The 26,780-nt window shown below is 44.7% G+C and overlaps 3 protein-coding genes and 1 long non-coding RNA gene across 4 annotated transcripts in view; 1 reads left to right on the top strand and 3 right to left on the bottom strand.

Annotated features, from left to right (window-relative positions):
• LOC107270457 overlaps positions 1 to 5,934 on the bottom strand; it is a 71,234-nt gene extending 65,300 nt beyond the window's left edge. Inside the window, exons 1-2 of the mRNA XM_015745494.2 lie at positions 5,431 to 5,934; positions 2,102 to 2,327 (exon numbers count right to left, since the gene is read on the bottom strand). Of these exons, the coding sequence (XP_015600980.1) occupies positions 2,102 to 2,327 (226 nt within the window). The 5' untranslated portion in view covers positions 5,431 to 5,934. The remainder of the gene's footprint in view (positions 1 to 2,101; positions 2,328 to 5,430) is intronic.
• Positions 5,935 to 5,983: 49 nt separating this feature from the next.
• On the top strand, positions 5,984 to 17,442 carry LOC112494760. The gene is made up of 4 exons (XR_003060527.1): positions 5,984 to 6,118; positions 13,520 to 13,860; positions 14,042 to 14,563; positions 14,655 to 17,442. It is a non-coding gene; the product is annotated as an uncharacterized LOC112494760 (long non-coding RNA).
• Positions 17,443 to 18,832: 1,390 nt separating this feature from the next.
• On the bottom strand, positions 18,833 to 19,476 carry LOC112494761. Its single transcript, XM_025087782.1, has 2 exons — positions 19,162 to 19,476; positions 18,833 to 19,052 (listed from the first exon to the last, which is right to left on the bottom strand). The coding sequence occupies exons 1-2, from the start codon at positions 19,451 to 19,453 to the stop codon at positions 18,865 to 18,867; spliced, it is 480 nt and encodes a 159-aa protein (XP_024943550.1). The 5' UTR covers positions 19,454 to 19,476; the 3' UTR covers positions 18,833 to 18,864.
• A 1,425-nt stretch (positions 19,477 to 20,901) lies between these two features.
• Positions 20,902 to 25,709, bottom strand: LOC107270460 (erythroid differentiation-related factor 1). The gene is made up of 9 exons (XM_015745498.1): positions 25,541 to 25,709; positions 24,248 to 25,283; positions 23,748 to 24,170; positions 22,885 to 23,676; positions 22,611 to 22,790; positions 22,128 to 22,528; positions 21,725 to 22,043; positions 21,348 to 21,657; positions 20,902 to 21,265 (listed from the first exon to the last, which is right to left on the bottom strand). Exons 1-9 carry the CDS (start codon positions 25,592 to 25,594, stop codon positions 21,115 to 21,117), a joined length of 3,666 nt encoding a protein of 1,221 aa, XP_015600984.1. The 5' UTR covers positions 25,595 to 25,709; the 3' UTR covers positions 20,902 to 21,114.
• Between the last annotated feature and the right edge of the window lie 1,071 nt (positions 25,710 to 26,780).

The following is a 26,780-nucleotide window of genomic DNA, read 5'->3' on the forward strand; positions in this document are numbered from 1 at the left end:
AAAAATACCCCCCCCCCCCCCCCCCGGCCCACCGGTTTTCTTTTTCTTCCCTTTGCTATCTCCTCTGCGGCTCCACTCCCCCGCGCCCCCACCCTGCGCCACTCGTAGCTTCCCACCGCTGCCGGCGACGAGTAGCGACGCTACGAGCGCCTCTCCTGTGTCTCCGGTGAGCCCTGCGCCACTCGCCACTCACCGGCCCTCTGCTGCTTTTCGACGTGCGAGCGCAAGTAAAAAATAACAAGAAGTTCGTTCGTGACGCCAGCGACGACTGCGCTCCGGGTGTCTCGGACGAGGAATAATTAGTGGTGGGCCCTTGGTCGGTTGGCAGAAGCGAAAAAGGCTGCTGCCGTGTTTTCGTTGTTATTCGTATTATTATTCTCCATTTCCTACTGTCATACCAGTACGAATCCAGGAATGATACCAACACCGGGACGGTTAACGTGCACGGGTATACCTATATGTATAGCTGTACATAAGAGCCTTCGAATGACCAATGGACTTCGGCTTTGTATTAACCCAGTTTTATTTACCTTCTGCTCAAGACCCATTGTCCAGGCGTTACGTCAGTCTCAATTTTACCGTAGAGCGAGACCAAGACTGGAGAAACAAAGAGAGGAAGAAGAAAAGTAAACGTGCGATTCGTAAAGGACAATGGCGTCGAACGGGGGCGTCAGGGTGGAGAGACTGGAATATCACGAGTGGAACGCCGACACTTCGGGACGCCCCGATGTGTACCAAGACGAGGCTCTGCTGATTCACGCGAGTCCCGACCCAACGTGTCCACACCACCTATCTATCTATATGCCCTGGCAGACCTCCACCCAACGTCTCCTTGTCCAAACGTGTCTACGGCGTCCCGACGCCGACGGAGAAAAAAAAGCTTTTCCATGCTAAGGCAAGATAGGACGTCGTGAGGTCGACGTGATAGGAATGACGCTAAGCACATAACGACTATCCCTCCTAACCAGCGTCGTTGCGTGTAGAATTTCCGGATTTCGTTGAAAAAGATAAAAAGGTATATGGAGTCTTAAGCACGATAAACGTCGTATGAATGGATACCAGCTGTCCCGCTCCTGTCCTGGATGGATGAGGTCGCAGTGGAGTAGAACGAGTAGAACGAGCTGTTGAAAGAGCCAATGGATCCATATGAGCGCGACGTGAGGGTAGGCGAGGGGCAGGGAGGATCGTCTGCGATTTTAAAATGCCACCCGCAACCCCTGTCCCACCCACCCACTATGGCTTGGATTCCATTAGCCAGCTCCGTTAACAATCGAACGTGTTCGCTCGACCATAGAGAGGGAGAGAGAGAGAGAGAGAGAGAGAGAGAGAGAGAGAGAGAGACCCGAAAGCTTTCGAGATCCTGCGGAATGCAGCCGGAACTAACACGGCGTAAAGGATTTTCGATTACGTTTTGTCGCTGCGTTCCCTTCGGTTTAGTTTCGAGCCCGTTCCATCTTTTCAATCCCTCCCACCCACCTTTCCACCGCGTATACCCATCTACACTGCGTGCTTTACGTCTGCCCATGTAGCCCCGGCCAGTAGTCGATTCCCCAAACAGCCTCCGAATAGACTTGGACCCAGGTCGCAAAACCCCAACGCCGTCCCAGCAGGTCCATAGTAGTTTGCTTCCGTTGTAAAATCGAAGAAGTAAATCGAGCGAGAATCGAGGCTCTTGTAAACCGAACCCATCCTCGTGGTAGGCTTTAAACCTTGAGAATCGAAGTCCCGCGTCAAGGCGAAGTACCACTCTGCATTCTGCTCGAGATTCTTAGGTATAAAGAGGCCTCAAAGCAGAATTGAATTTCGGGAGGGCCCCATTCTAATTCGAATTTGATCTTTTCAGCCCGCCCGCTTACGAGAGTATATGCACGTATAATAAGCGTTCCCCACGCGCCCTGTAAGATTTATACTCAGCCCGAGACACGTACTGGAACTTTTCAGCGACTTTTCGTTCCACGTGTAAAACCACTGGATTGTACAACAGTCACTGAAATACTTGACGGGCTTTTCATATTTTTCCAAACACAAAGAAAGTCAACGAATAACGTTTCTATACTGTAACGACATTAAGGCTGTGTGTAATTTGAATTTATCGACTCACCAATAAGCTTGCCGAATTGCGCAGGAGGTCTCCATTCGGGATAATGCCTTGGAAATCGTGCTCTCGACCAGTACGTCCTCAGTGTGACTTTGTAGAGGGCTAGCTTGTCCTGCTTCTCTTGTTTCTCCTGCTTCTCCTGAAGCGACGCGCCGCATTGCGCTTCCACTAGGAGTAGGTGAGCCCCGATCAGGAGCCACCACCAGAGCCACGTGCCGCCGCCGAACATCTGTCGAGACAGTCGAGTAACTCGTGAGAAAAAGAGTCGCGTTACGCACTCGGCAAGACGCGCGCTCCTTCCTCGTAGCTGTTATAGCATTGACGCAGTGCTTGTATACATGGATTCTACCAACACGCGTTAAAGCACACGTTCGCCGGCAACGAGGAGTCGAGAAAAATCAAAGAGAAGCAAATGGATTCCAGACCAGAGTGACTTAACGAGCTGTGAGAGAAGTTTCTTCAAAGTGCCAGGAGGCAGCGCTGTTACTGGCTGTGAGTTTCCGGGTGCGTGAAGGGCAAACGGTAACGGACGAGAAGCAGCGGGGGGACAAGAGGGACGGAGGAGGTAATATGGAAAAATGACCAATCAACTTATTTCGCGTAGAGTCAAAAAACTGTAAATTGTAGATGGAGTGGATGATGCTTTATCGTAGAAAAATTATTTGAAAAGCGCGGCAATATTTTGAATTTGAAAAGGGAGGATGATCCTAGCTAAGTGAATTCAGTGTAGTTCTGTATTCTCCTCTAGGTTCGCTTCGATCGTTTCGCGTCCTAGAGTGAAGCTAGAAAATGGCGTCGGATCACAGCGTGCATCATCCTGTGTTTACATATGCAGATATACGCGATGCCGTTCAAAATGTAAATCACATTCAAATTGTCCCGATCGCTACTAACGGGAATCATCGAAATTTCATGGACAGGAAACCCTCTAATCTTTCGTGAAAACTCGGCTGATCCGCACTGGGTATAAACGAGCTATGAATTTTCATTAGACCTAGTCACGTGCACTAGAGCGCTGCATTCTCTTCTCCTGTTAATCACTCGAGAGATCCTTTATCGTGTATGGTGTGTTTTGCATTACGTGACGTCATAATCATTCAAGTCCAAGTACACTCGATTACGACCTACTTCCCGAAGCTCGTTACGCTGCTAAACGCGTGTTTTGAAAGTTTTTTGTAAATTTTCGATATCTTACGACTCTCACAGCCTGAGTATATAATATACGCGTACGATATTTCGCACTGGCCGTGTCGACCATAACAACGCGACCGCGCGGTGCTACATCCTCTTTCATTTTGTCGACGGGAGTAAAATTTTTAATTAGAGTTAATTTTAATGTTTACGACGACCGAGGGGGAGGAAAGTTCAGCAATGTTTTTTATGCTTTATGGAACATTATTTTATGTCGAGCTCGTTCGCCGTTGCCCGACTCCCTCCCCTCCTTGCGATTCTTCAGGCTGAAATGGCAACCCCTCTTTGCCCACGGAGCAGCCACCCTAGAAACCACGGAACTCCCAGCGAACCTAGTGAACGTAGTGAATGCTGCTACCTACGGTGAACCCAGTGAACCCGACCGCCTACCAAACCGCCTCTAAAACTTTTTTTTGCATTTCATTACTACGTCTGGCTACGAACTATATCCTGAATTCTCCACGGAGCATCCGCTAAACGTTACTCGTAAATCATGATCTCGTAAGTCCAAAGCGATTTTTCGTTGTCCGATCGTAATTTCCTGGCCGGCCATTGTAACGGAATAGCTCGAGTAGGTGTCTTGATTCATGTTAAGCCGAAAGAAGAAAAGAAAGTGAAGGAAAAGGCGGAAGAAGAACGGCCTAAACTTATTGGGAAGAGAGTTTAAAATGAGAAAAACGAAATAAATAAGAAAAGAATCGGTACAACGTATAAGGTCGGTCAGGATCAAGGGGGTAGTTGGTTGCCAGTTTCAAGGGTGGCTCCGGGCCGCTTCTCCTTGGATGCTACTTGGATGCTACTCCGAGTAATACCATAAAGACAGAGGGTGACTCGACTCTTTCAATATGCCGCTCAGATTCAGCCAAGTTAAACTCAATAATACTTTTCGCTCCATAGAGCGGAGCTCTGGCCGTGCTTTAAATAATGTTTGAATAAAAAGTGAAAAAGTTTTTCAGTTAGGTCCGCCGCGACGCCAGGGTTTGCAGGGCACCAAAACGAACGAGGAGAACTAGGAAGAAGGGGCAGAAGAAAAAGAATAAGCCTAAAGAAGTTCCTGGTGAGTCCTTAAACAAAGACAGAGGGAGAGAGAGAGAGAGAGAGAGAGAGAGAGAGAGAGAGAGAGAGTTGAATTTACAAAAAAGAAATAACTTCAAACCAATATAAGAAAAAGACTCATCGCGGTCCGTTTCAACTCGAGCTATTCGGTTGTGAATTCCACATGAAGTTCTTCAACATCCGGTGCCAGGAATTCCGATATTATATTGTGACTAGATATTACTGCAGATCTCTATCAGACACGCACGAACTTCGTAGCGTCGTAGGTTTTTCAATTCTCGTACAGCAGAAAGAAATGGAGGACGCGTCATGACTCTTTGACGTGTAAACAGAACCAGCACTGGAATATCGCTTCTCTCTGCAATATCTGGCATCGCGTTCATTTTGTGCACCGCCTCGTGAATTTCGCAGAATCTCTGCACGACTTGCGGTCGCTTTGGTTATCTTTGCCATCCTCCTATCTCCTCTCCGGATGATTTTACATAAATGCTATTTACATGTGCGAGCAAGGAAGAGGAGCATTTCGCATCGGAATACGGGATGGCGTTAACTTAATCCAGAATCCTAAATGCCTAACACTCAGCAAAGGATCCCTGACTCACTCACTTGGCCAGCCTAATGGCTGAATTTGTTTACAGACGCCAAGATCCCTCCTAATTCTCTTCACGTTAAATATCAGAGACCGATCCTCTCTCTTCTATTGTGTCTCTCCTGTACGCATACCCTATATTACTATACGTGTCACTGGTCTTCCACTACGAATGACCTCCCCTCGCTTTCCCTCTCATTCATTCGCTTACTTTTATTCCTTCATTCTCCCTCTCACTCTCTTTCGCCCTTTCGAATCATCAATCTTGATCTGACTCGAACGACATGTGCTCATCGTCGCACCGTCCACCACTCGCACTACCGCTACTCACACTTCTACTAATTCTATCTGGAGAGAGTGAAAAATAATGATGGACAGATACTAGGCTTTTCTCTTCTTCCACTGATCCATTTCCCGAGCGGTTTCAGTGTCGAAGACCATTGCCAGCAGCAACAGCAGCGAAGCTGATGGCGGTTAACGACTGTGCGTTACTCACCTCTTTCGCAATATCCTCTCTGACCTCCTTTTCACGAGAAACTTAACTTCATCCCCGCGACAGGTATCACATCACCACAAGAAACTTCCTAAACGGTCAAGCGCACCCTCGAAAGAATTCACCCGACTCCCGAAAATTTCCGCGTTCCGCGATCGCACGACGTTACCGACACTCGCGATTACCCACGGGGATACCGGCTCGCACGTTCTGCCGCACGAATTTGGTCGCAGTCGTTATTCACGGGTTTCACGTTTCACGCCAGGTTCTCGCGCGGCCCGTTTCTCTTTCTTGCTCCTTCCTGCGAATGACTATCTTACGGACTCCTTCTCTCTCGTTCCCCCACGGCTAATGCCGATGCAACGGGAAGACACGAGAAGTTCCGAGAGACAAGAAAAGAACGAGCGATGCTTCGCCTCGCGTCTCGTGTGTCTCTAGTCGCGTGCGCGGACAGCCCAGCGAAACGACACGACGATGCTTTTGGCTCGAGGCTCACGGCGGTACTGTGCGACGGTAACGGCGCTAACGCGGATCCCGGCATCGTTGGCGTCGGCGTCGGCGTCGCGACCAAACGTACCAGCGGCACAGCCGCCGATCACGGTGTGTCGCATGTTCGTCAACTGGCCTCGAACATGGATTCGAATTGCTCCTGAGAACTATCTGCTACCTCTGGACGTGTTGCTAATGAAAGGTAAGTATCGTGTGATTTCTCTAGTTTCCTGTGCTTTGGTTCACTCCTGTCAATTAGACTACGTGACTATTTTAACCGACAACCTCTCTCTCTCGCACATATACAATCTCATCCGTAGGTATCCTTCCCCGACTCCTTAAACTTATTGTCCCATGTTTCCCTTTGTCAAGTAAATTCACGGATGGCAGCATGGGCAGGTACATTACTGCTTAATGTCAAAAGCTCCAGTATTCTGGCAACAAACCCAATGAGAACTTCTGACGTATTTCGAACGTGCGATTATCGTTCGAGCGTATCAACGTGTTATCGCGTCACTCTGCATAGAGGGATCGTAACCCTTCAGTCGGGCAGCATCGTGTTTTAACCCCCTATATTAACCGCGTCTTCCCACCCTTCGCACTTTTTACAAACCGCTGCCTTCTGGACGTTCATTATCGAACGTTAATAACATATACCTCATTACTTCGTTGCGTAATAACCTGCTAGATGTTAGCTTACGCGTATATTGAGTGCACCATAGGTCACACGACGGTCGATACGTTTGATTGCGCCTTTGGATCTCCGAACCCTCTGAATTTAGTCCCTGTGGTACAGACCTCTACAAAAGTCTCTCTGTTTTTTTCGCAAACCTCCCTCGACAATTAGTGACGTTTAACGTTGCCAATGATACTTCGAATGTCTGTATAGCCACCGTGGAAATGGCACTGCGCACGCTTGTACGGTTGCCCATGGGTTATGTATGTGACATATATATATATGTATATATATATATATAACGCTCTAGGCTCATAAGAAATGCAATTTACGAGACGGGTAGGGAACGTTATTGGAGAAGTAGGGGCGTATGAAGGGAAAGAGGGGAAGGAGGTCTAATTGTTAATTATGTCTGCTCATAGATAGAGGCCCACGTATCGGAGAATTGCCTTACATCGTTGATATAGGGAAACTGGAGGGAAAAAAAAAGATAAAAACAAAACGGAAGAACGGAGACGGTAGATAAATATATAGATAGACTATGGGGTTCCTAAGAATAACGTCTGCTCTTCTGGAACTAGTCCTGGGAAAAATCCTAATTTTTACTGAGATCTTTTTTCTGGCTACCCCTTGCAGGTCTCTTTCTAAGGCAAGCGATGGGTCGATATTTTGTGAAAAAAATTAAAATCTTGCGCGTGACTAGAGGTTCGTCCTTCTTTCCTTCTTATTTTTATTTTATCACACGATTCTCATGCTACTGTTATATATCTATATATACATATACATATATATATATATTCTCTTTCCTCTTCTTCTCTTGCTACCCTTCACCGGTTTGCTTTGCGTTACCAAGTTAGACTTGGACATGGTGAGTGGATTAGGGTAGGTACGTAGCCAGACTGCCGTCTGAGGATACGGGAAGAGCAAAAGGCGCTGAGGTGGCTATATAAGGAAATATTCTTGGAGACTTCGCTATCAGCGAGATGCACCCTTAGGTAGAGCTTGCACTTGCGTCTGATGAGCTTCAGTCAACGATTGGGAGTCACTGCAGACACGCTACTCGGTACTCCCGGAGGACCCACGATTTTTATCAGGACCACGGATACCGATTTCCGTAAATTTGTAAGCTCGCCCTTGTTGAATTGTCCCGGTTTTTCTTTATCGTGAAAACTCGCCAGCCCGCTTTTGTCGCGAAGCATCTGTGACGCTTCGATAAAAATTCGAATGACGGATGCGCACGCAAAAATCGAACCGATCCGACTGCAGGATCGTTGGGAGCAGAGGGTGCCAGAGGTGTAGGGAGGGCACGTGGTACACGGTTGACTGGTGACTTTTTAAGGGTGAAAAGTGAAAAGCCATTGCACGCTGGCAGCAGCTATCGCGATAGCCAAATCTTTAACAGCGTCATCCCAGTCGCTAAGTAAAAGGCACTCTTAGAGGGAGGATCTTGTTTTCTATAAGGGTGGATACGACATTCGCCGTGAGGGGTGGGATGAGCTGCTCCTGTGGGATATATGAGGAGCAAAGGAAAATGAAGATGGGTTTCGAGCCCTTTACGACTTGGAACACTTTAGAGTTTTACACCCTATACCAGTGGTAGCGATCGGGGAGCCAGATGCGTTGGGAAAGAAAAAAGAAAAAAAAAGTACGACAATCCAGCCTATCCGAAAAATTGTCATCCCTTCGATAGCCTCGATATGGCTCCGCTATTCTCAACCACCCCCCTGTTGTCCCAGCCGGTCTGTAGCTGCTACTAATAATCGTCCCCCTGCTACTTCGAGGGCAGAAGGCCAATGTAATTGGTTAGAAAGTAGGCCTGACGAATTCCAAGCAAATCGAGACAAAAGTTACCCCCTTTCATCTCCAGATGGATAACTTCGTATTTTCCTGCTGAAAAGGACGAAAATCCTGTCTGCGCACATTCCTAACCTAATAGTCCTGTATTATGGTTTCTGCTGTGCCACGATGAACGATGAGGTCAGGATGAATCTAACCAAGCGAATTAGACTTGGAGCCACGCGAAGGCGCTATTTGATCTAAGTAGCAGGGGAGGGAGGGTCGGGATGGTAAGAAGGGAAGATTGCAGAGCGAAGAAAAGATGAAGAAAAAATTGTATAAAGGAACAAGGGTGAATCCTCGCGTTTTACCATGGACGGAACTTTGAATGCTGGGAATCAAGGTACGCGATGATTCTCAATTCCTATTCGAATGACATTTTATCTTCTGGCTGCTTAATTCCTAGCTGGAAGCGTGATCAATTACGAACAGCGCCTGGAGGGGGCGGGATAATTCACTGGCAATTAAATGGCGCTTAAGTGAGAACATGGGATTTTTACTTTCACGGCTTTAAGCCAATTTCAAACTGAACGTTGCACTTCTTTCTCGTGGCGCAGAAGGTAGAAATCTTATACAGGAGAAAATGCAATCGCCTTTGGGAAAAGTTATCGACTTCCTGCTCAATCGGGATTCCTTGAAGTTCTCGGCAAGACGAATCGACTGGGATCCGACTTGGATTCTTCGCCATCGACTACCCTTATACCTTATACTATACATTGTATATATATATTATCGGCCTACAATCTGACTTAAAGTACCAACCCTTTTGCAGGAGAAATCATTAAATGGATATGCGCAAAGGCACGTCGACCCTTGTATGATTCAAGTCTCTCAAAATCCTTCCTGCCGTTTCAACCCCCTTTAGAAATCTCGTAGCTCGCACCAAGTTCATAGTGAACTTTCATCTTTCCATCGTTCTGCGAAATCTCGTAGTGACGTTTACCTTTTGTTAGGTTCTATTGGTAAACGTACATGGGATAAAAATTTCAAGAGGATCACAGTGGCAGCCGAGAATACTCAAGGTAGCGACTTAATGTCGTGATTCAGGAAATTTCTTAGTCCGCACGTGTCCTCGTTACGAACTAGGAGTTTCCACTCTGTCATTCTTCCATTCTTTCCCTCCTTCCGGTATTCTCATGGTGGAGTATTAAAGACCTGAGGGTGCTTGTAGAAGAACTGTTCAATTCAAAGGATCGTATTGCAGCTGTTCATTCCACCTGAAGCGTCCGAGTTGAGTGATACAGTACATTTTTTATCTAAAAATAATTTTTTTTATACTACTTAGATAAAAAAAATTCAACCTATCATAGAATACCTTTCGATGGTTAGGATCAAATTTTCAAAATAGACCCAGTTGGAATAGAAGGAACTAACCTCACTTCCGTTTCCTCCCGAAATCAACGTGGATCAGCTTCCTTGTCCTGTACACTTATCCTCAGTTGAGTATTTTCTCGAAAAACGTTTCACCGTTTGCACTGTCAAAGCTTAAGCTCTTATCACAGGAAAGACTTGAAGGCAGGTACGTTTGACGTCGCAGCGATTTAACCTTTTTAGATGTATTACTTTAACATTACGATTTACTTTTACTCTCTATCTCTCTCACTCTGTGACCTCTCAATTCGCATCAGGGAGAATAAACATTTTTCAATTTCACCAAAGTGCGATATCTCAATCAGCATAGAAGTTGCGAGAAAAAAAAATAATCGATTTATCTCATCTCTCAAGCTCGTTACCATAGTCTGTCAACGGTGGCGCCACAGTCTCCAACTTTAAAGTGATTTTAGATATCGAAATATAGATAAATAATATCCTTCTTTTTCATACAAGAAGTTTAACTTTGTATATTGAAACATCAGAATGCCGAATTTATACAGTTATGATCGTTAACGGAGGGGGCGGGGGGATAGAGAACAAAATTATGATGAAACAGCGGGAAAACACGTGCCTTTCAATGTTTAGCATTCAATTCGAAATTCATGATGTAAATAATGTGAAAATTGAATTACGAAATGATTTTTAAGGATATACAGTTACCAGTCTGAATTCTCACGAATGCTCAGTCTACAGAGTAGCAATCCAAGATGGCACAGCTGTCTACCGGATCGTGGCTAGCATTCCGCCTAGGAGCTTTCTCCGATTCGGACGTCGAAAGCACTTTCTCACTGGATATCCAGAGGACCTGGATCTTCCCTTGGAATGGATCGCTATCGTAAGACGCATCAGAGTATGGAGGACGGAGTGGTGGGGAGGGGATGAGTATCACCCATCGAGTTTGTCGTTCTCGCGACAATAATCTTTTTCTTGGCTGTAGATTGAATTCCTTGGAAAAAGCTCGAAGCTGCCAGTAGATTCGTAGAATCGTAGGAAAAGCTTCACGCTCGTAGCGATATATGCAAGCATATAATATATACAGCTATAGCTACCGTTAGATTGAAGCTTCTGGTAAGAAAACGATAGAAATTCTAAAGAGGATAAGAATTCACGAAATTGGCAAATGACGAAATCCTAGGTAAATAGTAAATCACACACGATATACGTACCTATACGTATCTACGTGCTATTCCAAAGGCAGCGGTCTAAAATTGTTGGCTCGAAGGGTTCATGACTTAGTGGTTGCAACTTACAGCTTTTAAGCTGGGAGACTCTATGCGAGTTGCGAGTAACGAACTACTTGTAATTGTAATGGCTCTGCTAGTAACTGTGGTAGGTGTAGTCCCTGTAGTGGGAAAACTAATAGCAGTGGCTACCATGTAGCAGCAGCTGTAGGTGCAGTCCGATACACGTTCAACGTATAGAATCTAACAGTCTATACTAACGGTTACACGATAGTAGCGATGGAAAGAGGGCATCTGGCTACTAGCGCCGCCCATGTTATGACGGCCGTAGGCAGAACTAACTGCCCGAGCAGAAGGCTGTCTGCTGTTGCTCGTCGACAAAAGGGATCAGCTGGTGGTAGGGACGCCAAACATTTTCAGAAACAATTTGACAGTTTGAAGCATGGAATCAGCAGTGTCGAGGAAGGCTGGTTTGATATTAAAAACATCCACAAGGTATGATAAAGATTCGGTATTAAAATTCCCCTTATTGTGTGGGAATTGCGTTACGAGAGATCTTATTGCGAGTGAACGAGCTCCTTTACGCTTTTATTCTCTTTCACTTTCGTCTTCTTCTGGTCTCCCTTTGAGACTCCGGGCTTCTTTCTGTTTTGTCTCTCGAGTGTCTCGAGTACTCGCGACTTTCTTTCAATCCGTATTTCAAATATATTTTAACTGTCGCTGCCGCGTCTCGTTACAACGCACACGACTGTCTTATAATTTTTACAGGCTAATCTATCTAATTTCCTGATTGGCTGTGACTCTTTAGAACTTTCGGTAGCGTGGATTAAGCGACGAGAAGGGATGCTGGTGAAATACTTTTCTACGAAGAATGCCGAGGCGATGATAACGTTAACGACTTGGGTGAAAATGAAAATAGCCCGACTGGTGAGAAAGCTGAATCTTCGAGAGGAACGACGTCGTCGTCCCGGACTGACTGTGGAATTTTTGGGGTTAGTTTTCATCTCCCTCCTTACCTCTACTATTACGAGCCGTCCTTGCTCAGGATGGAATAACTCTAAACTTTAGAAGGTTATGGAATATCTCAATGGTAATTCGAAAGGTATATACTGCAGAGTATATCGATGTTTGCCTATCTTGAAGGCAAACATTTTTTTGGAGGATGGAAAGGAGCCTTGAGACGAAGTCAGCAGGCACTGTCAAGCAGGAGCCACCCTACTGTCAGACGGCCTCTCATACAGGGTGGCCAGGAAGTTGCGATGGTACGTGGAAGAGGGATGGAAGGAATGGTAGGTTTACCAGTTTGGCATATAGGTAGGCAGCCATCAGTATGTCTGGTTTAAAGGTTTCATAGGGGGGGGGGAGACTCGGAGCAACCAAGCTTCATCCCTGTACCTGTGGGAATGCTGGGATGACGCTACTAGGGTGAGAGTGGGGAGGGTGAGCTTTCGCTACCATGCACATAAAAACCCACCCTAACGGACCACCCTAACTCAACAACCAACGGGAAAGACCCCTTCGCTACCGTCGGCCTATGGAAATATTAAAGCCGACGTGATGTCTTCGTTCGGTCGAGGTTACAAAAAAAAACACCTTACGGCTTCGTCCCTAGAACGGAAGCTGCCTCGTTCTGAGGGTGCCGATCGTTTTAGGCCCGATTACGCGGATCCTTGCTTAGTAAGAAGAAAATGGAGAACTCGCACTCGTATACGTAAACTCACACCAAGCCACTCTCTCCTGATTGGCAAATTTTCCTAGAGAGCATTCGGCACCCTCCCTCGTGACTTGCCCGTTCTCATCGAACGATTAATTCCTGCTCCGACGCTTTCCGATATTCATTAGCCTACCTCTCCTTCTCCTTTTCATTTCCTCAACCCTTGAGCCACTCACCCTCTCGTCCTAAAATCAATCCCGTTAAATCACGCGGCGACCCTAATAAGATAAACCGAGTGTTCTATCGCAGGGCCAGCAAAGATATATAATGCATAGATTTCATTAAAATTCAAAAACTTTGGCTGCGCCGCTCGTTCTTCCTCTAAATCACGATATTAACGTGAAATCGAGAAATTGATAAAACCCTCGAGCACCGGGGATAATGATATCTCCAGAAGAGAATGGCCATCAAAAATGTTCAACATTATAAGCATCGTTGAACTTTTCAATGGCAAATTAATTGGCTAAGACATTAAAGTCACGGGATTTAATTAAAGCTGCAAGATCGCAATTTACAAATCCCCCACTGCGATCCTAACAGCTTAATTCAAAATTTTGAAGGCCAGTACTCCATGCTACCAATTGCCGTATTAAATTTTCCTACAAAAACTCTCTTACACGCTTCGAGCTAAAAGGGTCTGCCTAGGGATAACGGAGGGTAGGAAAAAGGGAAGGGATGGTCGTAAAGGCAGACAGGCAGTAGAGAGGAAGAGAGGGGAAGTGTCTAAGGCCACGTCGGAAGAATACATACGGCTTCGAGTGGGCGCGCAGTAATATTTTTGCAGACATCAGAAAATTAATTAATTCAATGCATATTGTTCAGGTGGATGGCGCGTTGTGGAATGGCCCGAGTCTTGGCGCCCTCAAAGTACGAGAAAGGCCGCCACGTGGAGCAACAACTCCCGGATCGACGATAGCCGAATGATGAAGTAATTCTCGCCAATTTCGTGCACTCGATGAAACAAACGAGACTCGTTTTCATCCCCTATCAGTGTCCCTGGTAGCGATGGCCTCGAACCAACCCTTATAATCAATTTGTCAAACCACCATAGACGACTCTTCTGCCACAATGTCGTCCAGGTACAAGGTAACCGAGTCGACCCGAGTCAGAGTCAGAATCCAATGAATCTTCCAGAGCCCAATTGGATTTCCAGCTACGCAGCGGTAGGTAGCTCTGTTTATTATTGCGTCAAATTTGATCATTCTATTTTCTTGATCCCTCTTTTCTACGATTCAGCCAACTGGTAGAATCAGAGAGTACCAGATTACCTGCGACTCACCTTATTGAATCGTATAATATTATTTTCAGTTACCATTGAAATCTGAAACGAAATTTTTCTTACAGCTACCAGAACCACAGGATAGAAGGTGGGGAGGATGAAGGGATGCTGGGACTCGAGAGATGAAAGAGAAAAGGAATAATTGACACGGATGGCTAAAATATAATAGACTCAAGGAAAGTTTGTACTTGTCGCTAGTCTGAAAGACGCTAGGAGGCAAAGGAGAATATAAGCAACCAGCTACCAGTAGCCACGTAAGCAGCCACCTAAAAGCTCTCTCATTAAGAACTCCCCCTTCATTGTTTACCATCCTTTGTCTCTGCGCCTAAGATGAAAGAAACCCCCCACGACAGATTCAAGAATTAGTTTTCAATTTACGTGTTTCCGTTTCCCTCGTCCTCCTAAGCTTATTTACAGCGAATCAAGTTGCACACTTTCAAGAATAGGCTCTGGGTACTCTGTGTATATACGTGCCGGTCGCCATTTCCACCTTCATCCCTCTCGAGGCGAACCCCTCTTTTGAGCTGAATGAGATCGCAGCAATTTCAACGGGATGAATATTTTATTTTGATTTGACCGGGCCAGAGGTACCCACACTTGCTACCAGAGTGCTAACGGCATTATGCTTTCTTTATTTTTCCTAATATTAATTTTCCACCCTTGAATCTTGTCTTACAGGGGATGCTCGTCCAGTGCAATCACCTGTGATAAAAATCGAGAGGGATTTCAAATCCTGTTTCTTCTGACGCGTACGTTCGTTCCCCAGTGGACGCTGATTCTCTTCTGGATGGATTAAAGCGAAGCGCCGATGGATGGTTGAGAGACGTGAAAGAGAAGAGAAAAAGAAGTGCCCAAGAATAATGTAGTAGAAGATTTGGGAAAATCGGAAAAGTTCATGGCTTCCAGCCGGTAACTAACCGCTCGGCCGGAGGGGCTTGCATATTTCAGAACGTCATCTAGAGTCGCCAGACTGAAGGGAGGACGAGGGGGTGGATGTGCTCCAGAGAAAGGGTGAAATGAAACGCGAAAGTAGTAGCGGGCTGGAGGTGGACGGGAAGGAAGGGAAAGTTGGCGAGGGATGAAATGTGAAGAGACGCTCACGGAATACGGGTTAAGTGTTCTTAAAATGAAAAAAAATGAGGTGCACGCCCGCCGTGGCCGGAAATACTTGGTGCTCGTCCTACCAGGAGACATTGCGATTAAATATTAACTCGAGGGAGGCAGCCATGGAAAACTTTTAGAAGTCTGAGGATGCGAAGCTAGAGACGGTACGAGGTGGAGGTTAGAGAAGTTGTAAATAAAAGGAAGATAAAAAAAGGAAAGAAGAAAGGCCGAGCAAACGTACGACGTATCGATCTGCCTTTGGAATTTGGTGAAAACAAGAAGATTACGGAAAGGAAGGAGCCGGGCTCAGGGCGCTTCTGCTTGAATTATAAAAGACTCTACGAAGTCTGAGGAACATCGCCAGCGGCGATCTAACGACGCAGCGCTAACGTCGTTAAAGTCTCTGCGTCGCGACGCCTTGACGAAATAATTCAAGGCTCCTCTCCTTCACTCTCTCTTTCTTTCTCTTGGCATAGACCTGTAAAAGCTTTGGGAAAACAGCCTCGAGGGCTGCTACCCAACCCAGCATAGCGGCCTAGAATGGCTGTGGTCACGTCACATTTACCAGTCTCCTTTCCAGCGTCACCACCACCTCCGCCACCGCCGCCGCCGCCACCACCACTTCTCTCGGGGACTAGAGTCTGGCAATTATTTCTTGTTTAGTTCGGCCGTATATCAGATCGACGAAAGCAGCCACCAACTGTTACGGACAGTCACGTACGAGCCGAGCAATATCGCTGGCAGGACCTTTATTCTTTCTTATTACTTAATATCCCGGTAACGAGGATAAATGTGGGCCCCTCGTTGCCGACTAATTGCCGCACAGCCATGCCCGAACGCCTGACTCCTCAGAGTTCCCGAGGTTCGGCCTTATCAGAGGTTAACGAGTGAAAATAATCCTGACGGCATCCAGTGCAACTATTCTCAAGAGCAACCTCATAAGGGGGCACCGTTTACTTGGCTCCACCAGCTCATTTGCAGATTCCTTCATTTACTCGCTGCTTGGATATTTTTCCTCCTGGATTGCCAGTTCAGTTATGCAGGAGACGAACTTGCTGGATTGCTTCCCAGAAGCAGAGACTGTTTGAACTAGGCAACCAGCGATCAGCAAGATCCGCTCCTCGACATCCAGACGAATGCTTTAATTTCAGTTTGAAAGAGAGCGGCTGCACTATCCAATTGCTGCCAGAGGGTACCAGGTTGCTACGGATGCTGGTTCCTGCCATTACTCGTCCCCGCAACCGGCCCTTCGCCCCGGTCGGCTCTGCATACTCGAAATGCTCGAGAATTGAATCGTAAATTGAACTTCATCTATTTCGCAGAACGACGGGCTCTAAGGACGCCTCGCGCCGCGCGGCGTCGGCATTTGTAATCGGTACCTAGAAGCGCGAGGAGGGACGACGAATTTATTGAAAATTGAATCTCACCAGGTCGCCTTACACGTCCTCGTACAGTCTGACGAATAGCCAAGCAGAAACCAACGCTGTCACTCATCCCTGCAGTCTTACTTCTCTTTGTTTTTTTAATCTGGCTTAATCCTTTCAAAAATTAACACGATCTCAAAAAGTTTTCAAGCACTTCGCAGTCGGCCTCGAAAACCGTCGAGGGGATGCTGCTAGGAGAATTCTCAATGGCGAACGGGTTGCCGATTAATTAATCTAAATTTTAGCCCGAGGCTCACGCGACAGGGCGAAATTAGAATTTGTCGCTGCAGGGGTGAGTTTATTAACAGGGGCTCGATGTGCAGCGGCTTTTTCGACTGATTCGTTTATAAATTACGTTGACGCCTCTTTAATAATTAACGTTCAGTAATTAACGCTCTTAGCTCTGGCCCTCCCCCTGGCCCCCTCTTGATAGCTAAATTCGTTTTCAACGCAAACATCAAAAACAAAGAAGAGAATAGATCTGCGTAAGGAAGATGAAATATTTTCACCTTCAAAATCCAGCTCGATATTTCAGCCCCAACGATCCGTCTTCTCATCCGTTCATTTATTCTTCCCTCGGCAAGAATATCCTACCAGCCGAAGCCCGAAACGCATGGAACGACCGCAGCGACCTCGGGAGCTGGGAAGAAAATTCGCAGTATTTTCGCCTGGAAAAACTACCCTCTCACTCTCTAACGACTCACGCAATACCTAACTCCTCGAGAACACGCACCGGCAGTCGCATCCGGGTCGCACGACCTCGAAGTCCTTCGCAACCTCCTTTCGTAGCTGCACCTACCCATCTGCCCCTCGAGCACCCTCTGGAAGAACGAGTGGGCTCGCTTAGCCGGAACTGGAACAAATTTCCAGGAGGTTGCATGATTCAGAGGAATCCCGGTCACTCGAGCAGAGACACGAAACTGTGGGGGAAAAAAGAGAAAAAGGTAAGATTTCACGTAAATAACCATAAAGGTAAAAGATAAATAAAAAATTTTCAAAGAAAATCACAGTCTCATTTCTCATATGGAATATCGTTACGTAAAGTGACATAATTTTTTTTCATCTGTCATACACAGGTAGTATATTCTCACGAATAAAAAAAAACCCATCAGAAATCGAATAAGCTTCTATACCGGGGGTTTGGCCGAATTATCAGGACTAACCGAAGTGGGGCAAAGGGGGTTGCCTTTCATATACGACCACGTGCGTGACCAAACGTGAACGAAAGAGATGCAAGATGGCGAAGCATTCGAAGCTGTTCGCTGCTGACACTCGCCCGTAAATGAGGTCATTTTAAAACTAAGCACGTTTCTCCTGTTTATTCAAATTTCCAACACACACATATGCAAGTTTTGCCGGCAGGTCGTCCGCGTGTGGCGCGAGCCGATTCTCTGCGGAATTTCACTCCTCGCAGCCCCCCCCCGGCCAATCCCCTCGGAATTATAACTACATTCGAAGCTCGAACGCACGCAGAACCGCGGGGAGTTCAAGAAGAAATACACGTACCGCCATCTGTTCCCTTATGTCCTTTTTTTTTCCTTTTTCTTTTTTGCACTTTTTCCACAGACGGTACCTTCGGTACGCGTAGCGCCTGGAGCATGACAAGAGAGATTCTTATGGAGGATGCTCAACGAGCTGTAACGAGAATGACCGTCACTCGTATCATTGTTGATAGAAGAAAAAAGATGAAAAAAAGGTGATCAAGTAGAGAAATACGAGGAAAGAGTCATAAAGAGGTAGAGAGGACTGAATAAAAGAGAGAGGGATGAGGTGGATATAGAATGCGAGAAACTTAATTGATATAACGAGATAAGGCCTTTACGCCACCCGAAGAGAAAGAGCGCGCATTGAATTTGAAACATTTAAAAGAGCCGTCCGTAGAATCCTCTTTGTTTGACGAGTTATCCCTGAAGCCGACCAGACGTGCCGCGACTGTCAAGCCGCATTTTTCCCTTTCTTTTCGTGTCTGACGGATTCATTATGTAATTCGCATAATGGCTCCCTCGCCGTCTTGGAATTCAATTGTCTCGACTCACGGGGACGAGGTTGCTTAGGTGAAGAGACATTCATCCCTCTCTGTCTTTTCGCCCACGTATTTCTGTTTCTGTATTTTCTACTTTGTATCTCCAATTCTCTCATTTTTTCTCAACTCTTGCACTTTCTTTCCTTTTGGTCACTAGCATCGCCCATTCTCGTTGAATTTCTTTGCGGATTAATATTTGCGCCGGTGGTGTGTTCCCGATGTGCCTGGCCGAGGAGCCGTGGTAGGAGACAGAACAAATAACGGACGTGGTCGGAGACAAATGGCGAGGATCTACCCGACGACCATATCCGAGAACACGAGAAGAGAGTACTCTACCCTAAGACACGCGACCTTCCTGCCAGAACAGAGGAAGAAATAATGCCTCTTCTACATTTTCGGGACAAGATGTTCGAGACGCCTCTCCGTTCGTATTTTTAGGATTTTTTTCCCCTGCGGAATCGACTTCAACGCCCTCCTCGGATTTTCTATCGGGAGACATCGTAAACGGAATTGTGCTGTTTCTGCCTGGATAAGATAATACGAATGTGTGGTTAGGGATGGTAAATATAAATATGGATGTTACGTTAGCCAATGGCTCCATTCGAGAAATCTCGTCAGACTGTATCGGACGCACTGGCGTTTTCATTAGTATCCTTATCATCGACAGCACCGAGTTCGTTCCCTTTCACCGGCAGATGACCAAAGAAAGAGGTTAGGGTGCGGAATAACGAAACTGCGTCAGGAACGTGATCGTGAACGTGGATGTGCGCGAAACAGAGACGTGGACGAATGATGTGGATCCAGAGGAGGAAAGGGAGGAATTTCCTTCTGTTTTGTCTTTCGTCTGTTGGGGCTGAATCCATTGGGCCATAGGGGGATGCGAGTGACAGCCGATTGTTATCCCAATGCCAGTGCTCAGTCTCCATTGATCTACGCTCGACCAAGGGACGAAGGGAGTGAACATCGCTCTCGTTCCTTTATTAAAATTGAATGGATGAACGTCTAGAGGAAATTTCAGTCTGAAGGGTAAGGGGAATCCTCACGTTTCTTTTTTCCTTTCCTTTTTCTCATTTCTTTTTCTACTTCTTACGTCGTTCCCTCGAACGTACTTTCAGACTACAATCTGAATTTCAGAGTACGAAAATTTCGCAAAAACATGAGCAAAAGCTAAACTTTGGTACAACTGTTAAAAAAAAACATTCATTTTGTATACTAGCCGCGTATATTCACAACTGTACGAGCTTGAAATCTGGCTGAATGTAGAAAATAAATGATGGTTACACCCAACAGTACTGCGGGCCTTCGCACAATTTGTGGTTTCAGTTTTTTAATTTCAACTTTCCACCTCCGTAGGTCGAAAGCGGCTCATCGCGCATTCTCAGATAAATGAGTTTTTTATCGAGTTTCCACTTGACTACCGCCCGCTCGTAGAGAAAGGTAGCAGTGAGCCATTGAGGGAGCCAGTGCGTATCAGAAACTTAAACAAAGTACAACGACGTCCGGAAGTTCATTCGAACTCTGCAATGCCATCCGTCTTCCTTGCCATAGAGTCCTGAATTCATCTGGATTCCCCGATTCGCCAGTCTCTCCAGCGCCTCGACCATTTCCCATTCCGCAGTCTCTTCCATCACCCCCTCAAACCCAGGACTTGCCGTGCTGGCAATATTTTTTAGTATAAACGGAAATATATCTAGCTCGACCTATCGCGTAATATCGCGCCTGCGGACTTTATTGGAACTTTTCACTGGTTGCCAGAAGCGCCTTGCATCTAAAGCAGTGGAAGTCACCTTCGATCCTCGCGCGAACCTTCGCCTCCCCGCGAGCCGCAACCTCATTCCAAAGTTTCCGCAAAGTCCGATTTAGGTATCCGCCACGTAACCGTATCCTATCGCATCGCATTGCGTCGCAGCTTTAGCCATTCAGATGCGGCCTAATATAAATTCTCAAACTGTCCGCCTGGTCGTACGTTACACCAGAGTCGTCGCATTCGAACTATTTTTCTCCAACGCTGAAATATTCAGGCTCGGATATATGTATATATTGCGCCCGTGTCATCTAAATGTCCTTTAGACAATCAATTCAGCACAGAGTTATACGTTTGAAAAATGTAATCTTTCTTTTTCATCTTGCACTTTGCTACGCGCCGCTGGATGCACGCGCACTTTTATACTTCTGCTCTAGTTACATTCTCCCTTTGTTAATGCTAAAAACCCAGTCTCAGGGTTTGCTCTCATTTTCACTCTCATATATTCCCACCCTTATCCGGTCCCAACCCCTCGCCCAATCCACTTGGCACGACAGGGACGTCGATCACGTTTGAATGCACTCCGGTGCACTGCGAGGTCTATTGTAAGAGTTTGCAGGAAGCTTGAAATAGGACACACTCTTTTTATTGTATCTTTTTACACAGTACATAAATACAAGCATCGCCGATGCTATTTACACTGGATATCATAAAAAAGGCTTTTATTTTTAAATATCACGCAAATTAGATTAAACAGCCAATCAGATCTTCGAGAAACGTTGATTCACCTACTACTCATACACTTGGTATTGTTACGGATGAATAATCAGTACACCTGAAGGTCTACGAAGTACTCTTAGAATTTTGCTGTAACATATTTTCCAGCTCACGTAGAAGCTGGCTGACGTGTTCTACTAGTTTTTGGTTTGATAAAGTGCCTTGTCTCAGCGTTCGACTGTAACATTGCTTGTAGAGATTGGCCAGCGAGTCGCACCTGAAAGCACAAGAACAACGAAATGATAGAGTTGTAGAGACCAATCGGATGAACAGAATAAAATAAACCAGTCGAAACTTACTCTTTCTTGTTGTTTCCGGTGTTTTTACTAAGACACAGCTTGGTCAGTGAGCGAAGTAGGAACTGTAGTCTCTGCTCGAGCAGAATAATCAGTTTTCCTTCATCTTCCGTCTGTTTTTGCTCGTCTACTGATTTTTCCTCGTCGAAATTGTTACGCTCTATTTTTATTTCTGCGGAAATCTTCGATGCCCCATCTTTTGGCCTGACAGCCTTGTTCTTTTCATAGAGGATATCGATTATCGGGCGACATTGTAGAATTAATTCTAATCCATTTTGATAAGCTTTAAGCTTCCCATTAAAACTTGTGGACGCTGCAAGTATCAGCGAAATTAAATTAAGTTTTAAATATTTTTAAATACTAAGTTATCGGTTACTCACTTTGTGCTTGATGCTCTGTCAGTGCTACTCGTTCCATCTGTACAGTTAGAAATTCAATACTCTGCTCCAGGGATAATAATAACTTCGCCGCCTTCTCGTAATACAATTTGCTGAGCTGTAAACTTGTTTTACGCTTTCCGGGATCCGCATCCGGTTCCAGTTCTCTGTAGACGCGGTGATACAAGGAAGCAAGTCTATGCTGAATAGAAGCAGCACGAAATTGATAAACCGGTTGTCGAGGACCTGGGGTCTCGGTATCACAGTACTTCAAAGCCTTTTGCAAAATCTCTACGACTTCTTTCTCAAGTTCTTCTTCCGTCTGCAATGAGTTATTTATGGAAGCATCAATTATGCAAATTCTATAAAATATATACATGTATATCTAGACTAGTGTCTTGTGTACCTTATTACCAACAGCAGGATAATCTTGTAGTAAAGTAGCCATCGAATACAGAGTAGTGGACAATTCCCAAGTTACTGTATCCCATATACTAGGATTAGTCTTTCTGGATCCTAATACTTGCAATGCTTTTTGATAGCTGATAAGCGCCTTGTTGTAAAACTGGCGTTCCTGGTGTCTCTGTTTAATATGAATATGTGCACAAAGACGCAACAGTCGACCAGAATTTGAGTGTAGCAAAGCTAAATTCGCTTCGTCGTTAACGCTCTCAAACGCTTTTACTCCTGATTCCAAGTGGTTCAAGGATTGCGTAAGGAGTGCTGTCACGTCCGGTGAAGACGAGGATGAGGTAGTTTTTGAAGAAGTGGACGAATCGTCCTCTGTTGATTCCTGCTGATACCGGGCTGAAATATTGAAGAATTAAATAAACCAATTGTATATAGAATTTAAAATAATATTCGACGTCAACCTTAACAAGCAGCGTACCTCCAGCTTGATTCATATAAAGAACACCAAGCTCGTTGTGGATATTTCCTAGCCTTCGAAGAAGATTATTTCTTTCCATACCCGAAGGTTCCAGTGACAAAGCTTTCTCATAACACTTGTACGAAGCTACCAGAACTTCTTCCAAGCTTTCCAAATGCTGCGGTAGTAACTCAGTGCCATCTAATTAGAAAAAATAAGTATCGTATAAGCACAAAATCCTATATTTTCTAATAAGCCTATAATAAGTCTATGCGTAAAAGAATTAGAAACTTACTCATATCTACATCTTCCATCGTATGGATCTCCTCAATAATTTTTTCATCAGTCTTTTCCTTAACTTCATAATCTTCTCTGTGCTTCTCAATATTAGACCAGTCTTGAACTGCCATGAAACACGTATCGCCAGCACGTCCTAGAAGATAACTAATGAGTTTGTTGTTTTTGACACTGCAGAATATCTCTAATATCTTCTGGCATCGTAGAACTGCCAATATGTATCTGAGCGACGCTCCGTAATGATTACTCGAGTATTCATTCTCTGCCAATACTGCAAAAATCAAAGAGGCCTTTTCATAGAGCAGAGTTTTCAAATGGGCGTTCCAGCTCAAGTTGTCACTCTTCTTAGGTGCTTGCCAAGTTGGCAACGTTTCCCCGTTAGGTTTGCAAATAAGAGCCTTAGGCGTACTATCTTCTATTTCATTCTTTGCTACGTTCTTTTCAGACTTTTTGCTCTTCTTCTGCTTATTTCGTTTCTTGTAATTGGGACTCGCCATATTCGCACACTCTTCAGAATCAGTAGCACTCTTATTCAGTGGAGTATAGGGCATAGGAATAGCTTGAAAAGGCTTTGCTGTATTTTGATGGACTTCCTCATATTTCTGTCTTTCTTTTTCCACGTCTTCAGAGTCCTTTTGCTCACTATCTGAATTATCTTCTGTTGGGAAATACTTTAAACACTCTAGACCATGAGCTACGTGCTCCAGGGCAGCTCGACAACGTTCCTCAACGGTACCACGAATTGGAGGTGGTTTGTATTTTGGTTCCTCCTGTTCCGGTTGTTCCTTGACTAGAAACAAAAAAAAGTAATAGTTTTGAATCTCTATCAGAATTCAGATCGTTCAATACGGTGTTACTCACTACAAGCCAATCTTAGGGATTTTATAGCGGCGTTCACTTCTTCATCGTTTACATCTGACCAGCTGTTTTCACTGTCCTGATTCGTGTTGCATTCACTTTGAGCGTCTTCTTCGTCGCTTTGATCTCCCAAGCCTGGACTTGCCGGATTTGTATCTACTGGAATATACAAATCCGAGAGCATATAGTGCGCGGACGTGACGATCTGTGGATATTTTTCTTTAGCTAGCAATTGAACGCAGTTTTGTAGCAGCATTCGTATCGTTCCCTGCTGCCTTCGGTAATCTGATGAATACTTCATGTTTCTTGCTACTCGGTAGAGAAGCATTGCCACAGGAACTGTGAATGGATTTTGACCTTTCTCATCTGAAATATCGCTGCACAGTGACGTCAGATCGTACAGCTTCACAACATCATCGTCTTTACCTGATTGAAAAAGAATTATATAAAAATACGCCCATACTCTGCTTCCACTTGGCGCACGTCGATCCATTTTTGCTTACCCTTAAACAGCCAATAGGTATGACCAGCCTTAGTAGCATTGCTTTTCAGAAAACTTAATATATTCTGAGCAATATCTCTTATTACTTTGGGACTGAATCTAGAGTGGTCCAAATTTGGAAGGTCTTCTGTTTTTATTAGTTCATACTTTTGCACTATACCGTCAAGATGATAGCACATTACAACCTCAGGAACATTGCACATTAAATTATCCAGCCAGTAATCAATTCCAGTCAAGACATTTATCGGTTTTGTCATGTCTCGAAGTCTCAGACTTATACATGGATGAGTTTGACCACCAAAGATTGGCATGTCAGTTCCAATCAACATCTGTATGTTTTCAAAAGTCCAAACGACATTTCTTGCAAAATTATGATTATAGTTGGGGTCAGGTAATTTCTCTTCGAGTGTTGGCTCAGGCAGTAATGGTTCTAAAGGTTTCACTGGTAACTGTGGTTCTTGACCCTGCTCTTTCTCAGCAGCCAAAACCAACGAGTGATATAAAAATTTGGATATTAAATTTTTCTGCTGTAAAGTGTTTCTGCTATTGCTCTTATGAAATAGTCTCTTTTCTTTGTCACCCAAATTGTGGAAAACATGCTCGTAGAAAAACTTTTTCAACCATTCCCAGTCACTCTCTGCCTGCCTCAACAAGTACTTGTGTATATCAAAATCATCTAGAAGTAATGTATTCTCTACTCTATGAACCATCATAGAGACAGGACCATGACTGTACGGCATCTTCAGAAGTTTCTTTATATTCTCAGCATCAGAAACCACGTCCACTTCTCCAACACAATCTGGAAACATGTGTGCCATGCGAAAACTGGAGAAACCAGTACTTTGAGACCATACACTTTGCAATCCATAGCTTTTAGCTGAACTGCTGAGCCAGTTACTCGGAGGAAGATTTAAATCTGTGTTGCATCGCAATTGGGCAAACAACGCTGGTGTCTGAACAGCTGAATACTTGACAACAGCAGTAGATTTCACTGGGTTAGTTGCTGAATCGTATGAACCCACGACCACAGGTTTAAGCTGAAATTTAAAAAAGGGAATAGGAAAGATAATATAAAACTATTCAGAAAGACATGAAATATTTTTCACATAGAAATGAAGAGTTTAATAATATGGTTCAGACTATGTATTACACAAGTCCTGTATTACAAAGGGTACACAATAAAGAGAACAAGACACAACAATACAGTGCAACGTATATTTTTGAATGTAACAAAAGAGATGAAACAATTCAATAAATGACATTCGGATGACAGTCACTTAAAAAGATGACCTACCGTCTCCATATCACTATTTGAATTATCGGCCATATCTGCACACGAAAACTCCATCTGTACTGATCTGCACTATCCAGTTCTAAATAGTTTCTCACATTCTGAAGAAAACTTCTAGAAGCAGCGAGAAAGCCGCATGCAAACAAAACGTGATCATAGATTATACGAAATACATAGAGCAGTATTTTCTATGAAATTTTTAACAATTTGCTCTACTGTACCGATATAGATGCTTCAAACCAGATCAACTAGAATTTCTTGACCAAATTTGCCTTTAGGTGATAAAAAAGGGCTTGATATCTTTTTAGGGTCCCTAGCCAAAGATCACTTCTCATTTAATGCGCATAGCGTGACACGACCTAGTAACGTTGTTTAACCAGAGATGAGTAGGGTGATGCACAACGCTACGGTTTTAGACAGAGATGAGTGGGGAGATGCACAACGCTCCGGTTTTAGGCGATACCAAAAGCATGGCTCTAAATCGTAGCGGCGAGTGCGGGAGTAGGATTTCGTGATCATCGCCTCTGTCGATGTTACAGATTTCGCGTAGCCGCCCGGGTCATGATCATCGTTCCAGCCGATATTGCAGTCAGCGAAATGAATGGATTACTCGGTGATGAGGAAAAAGTTGCCGCCCCTCACAAACCGTTCTTGACAAACAGGCGGGGCAGCAAGGTCTTCCGTCCAACCGAACCCTAAATATTTGTATGGACGTAATGCGCAAACAAATGTGTATATTCAAATAAATTTGAAAGTTATAAAAAATGCATAAAAATATTGGTTTTTACTCTTTACCTCTTATCATGCCGAAAATGAACATTAAAAAATGAATGGCGAAATTCGTTGGTAAATGAAACGACCGTGAACAGTTCCAAGAGAAATTTTGAAATATCATAGATAAATATCTATAGAAAATTTAATATAGAATTAAAGGAGCATTGTGGCTGAGTCAATAACCTGTGAAGATATACCGCTGCTGGTTACGGGTTCGATCCCCCACGAAGAACTCTTTTTTCATCTTCTTTTTTTTTTTCATTTTACTACAAAAATTATTCAAGGTTCCTCTCTTTTAACCTTTCTCGGTTGCCCAAACTTTATTTTAAGCTTATATAAAATATTTTAAAAAAACGTCATCGGGATCGAAAATCATTTTCTATTAACTCACAATATTCTCTCTCGCAATATCCTTCATAGTAATAAAATAAACATGAGACGTGTTGCGTCTTGTTTCCTTATAACTATT

Source organism: Cephus cinctus, unplaced genomic scaffold (genome assembly GCF_000341935.2).
Source record: "Cephus cinctus unplaced genomic scaffold, Ccin1 Ccin1_scaffold0767, whole genome shotgun sequence".
In the NCBI taxonomy this organism is placed as follows: Eukaryota; Metazoa; Arthropoda; class Insecta; order Hymenoptera; family Cephidae; genus Cephus; species Cephus cinctus.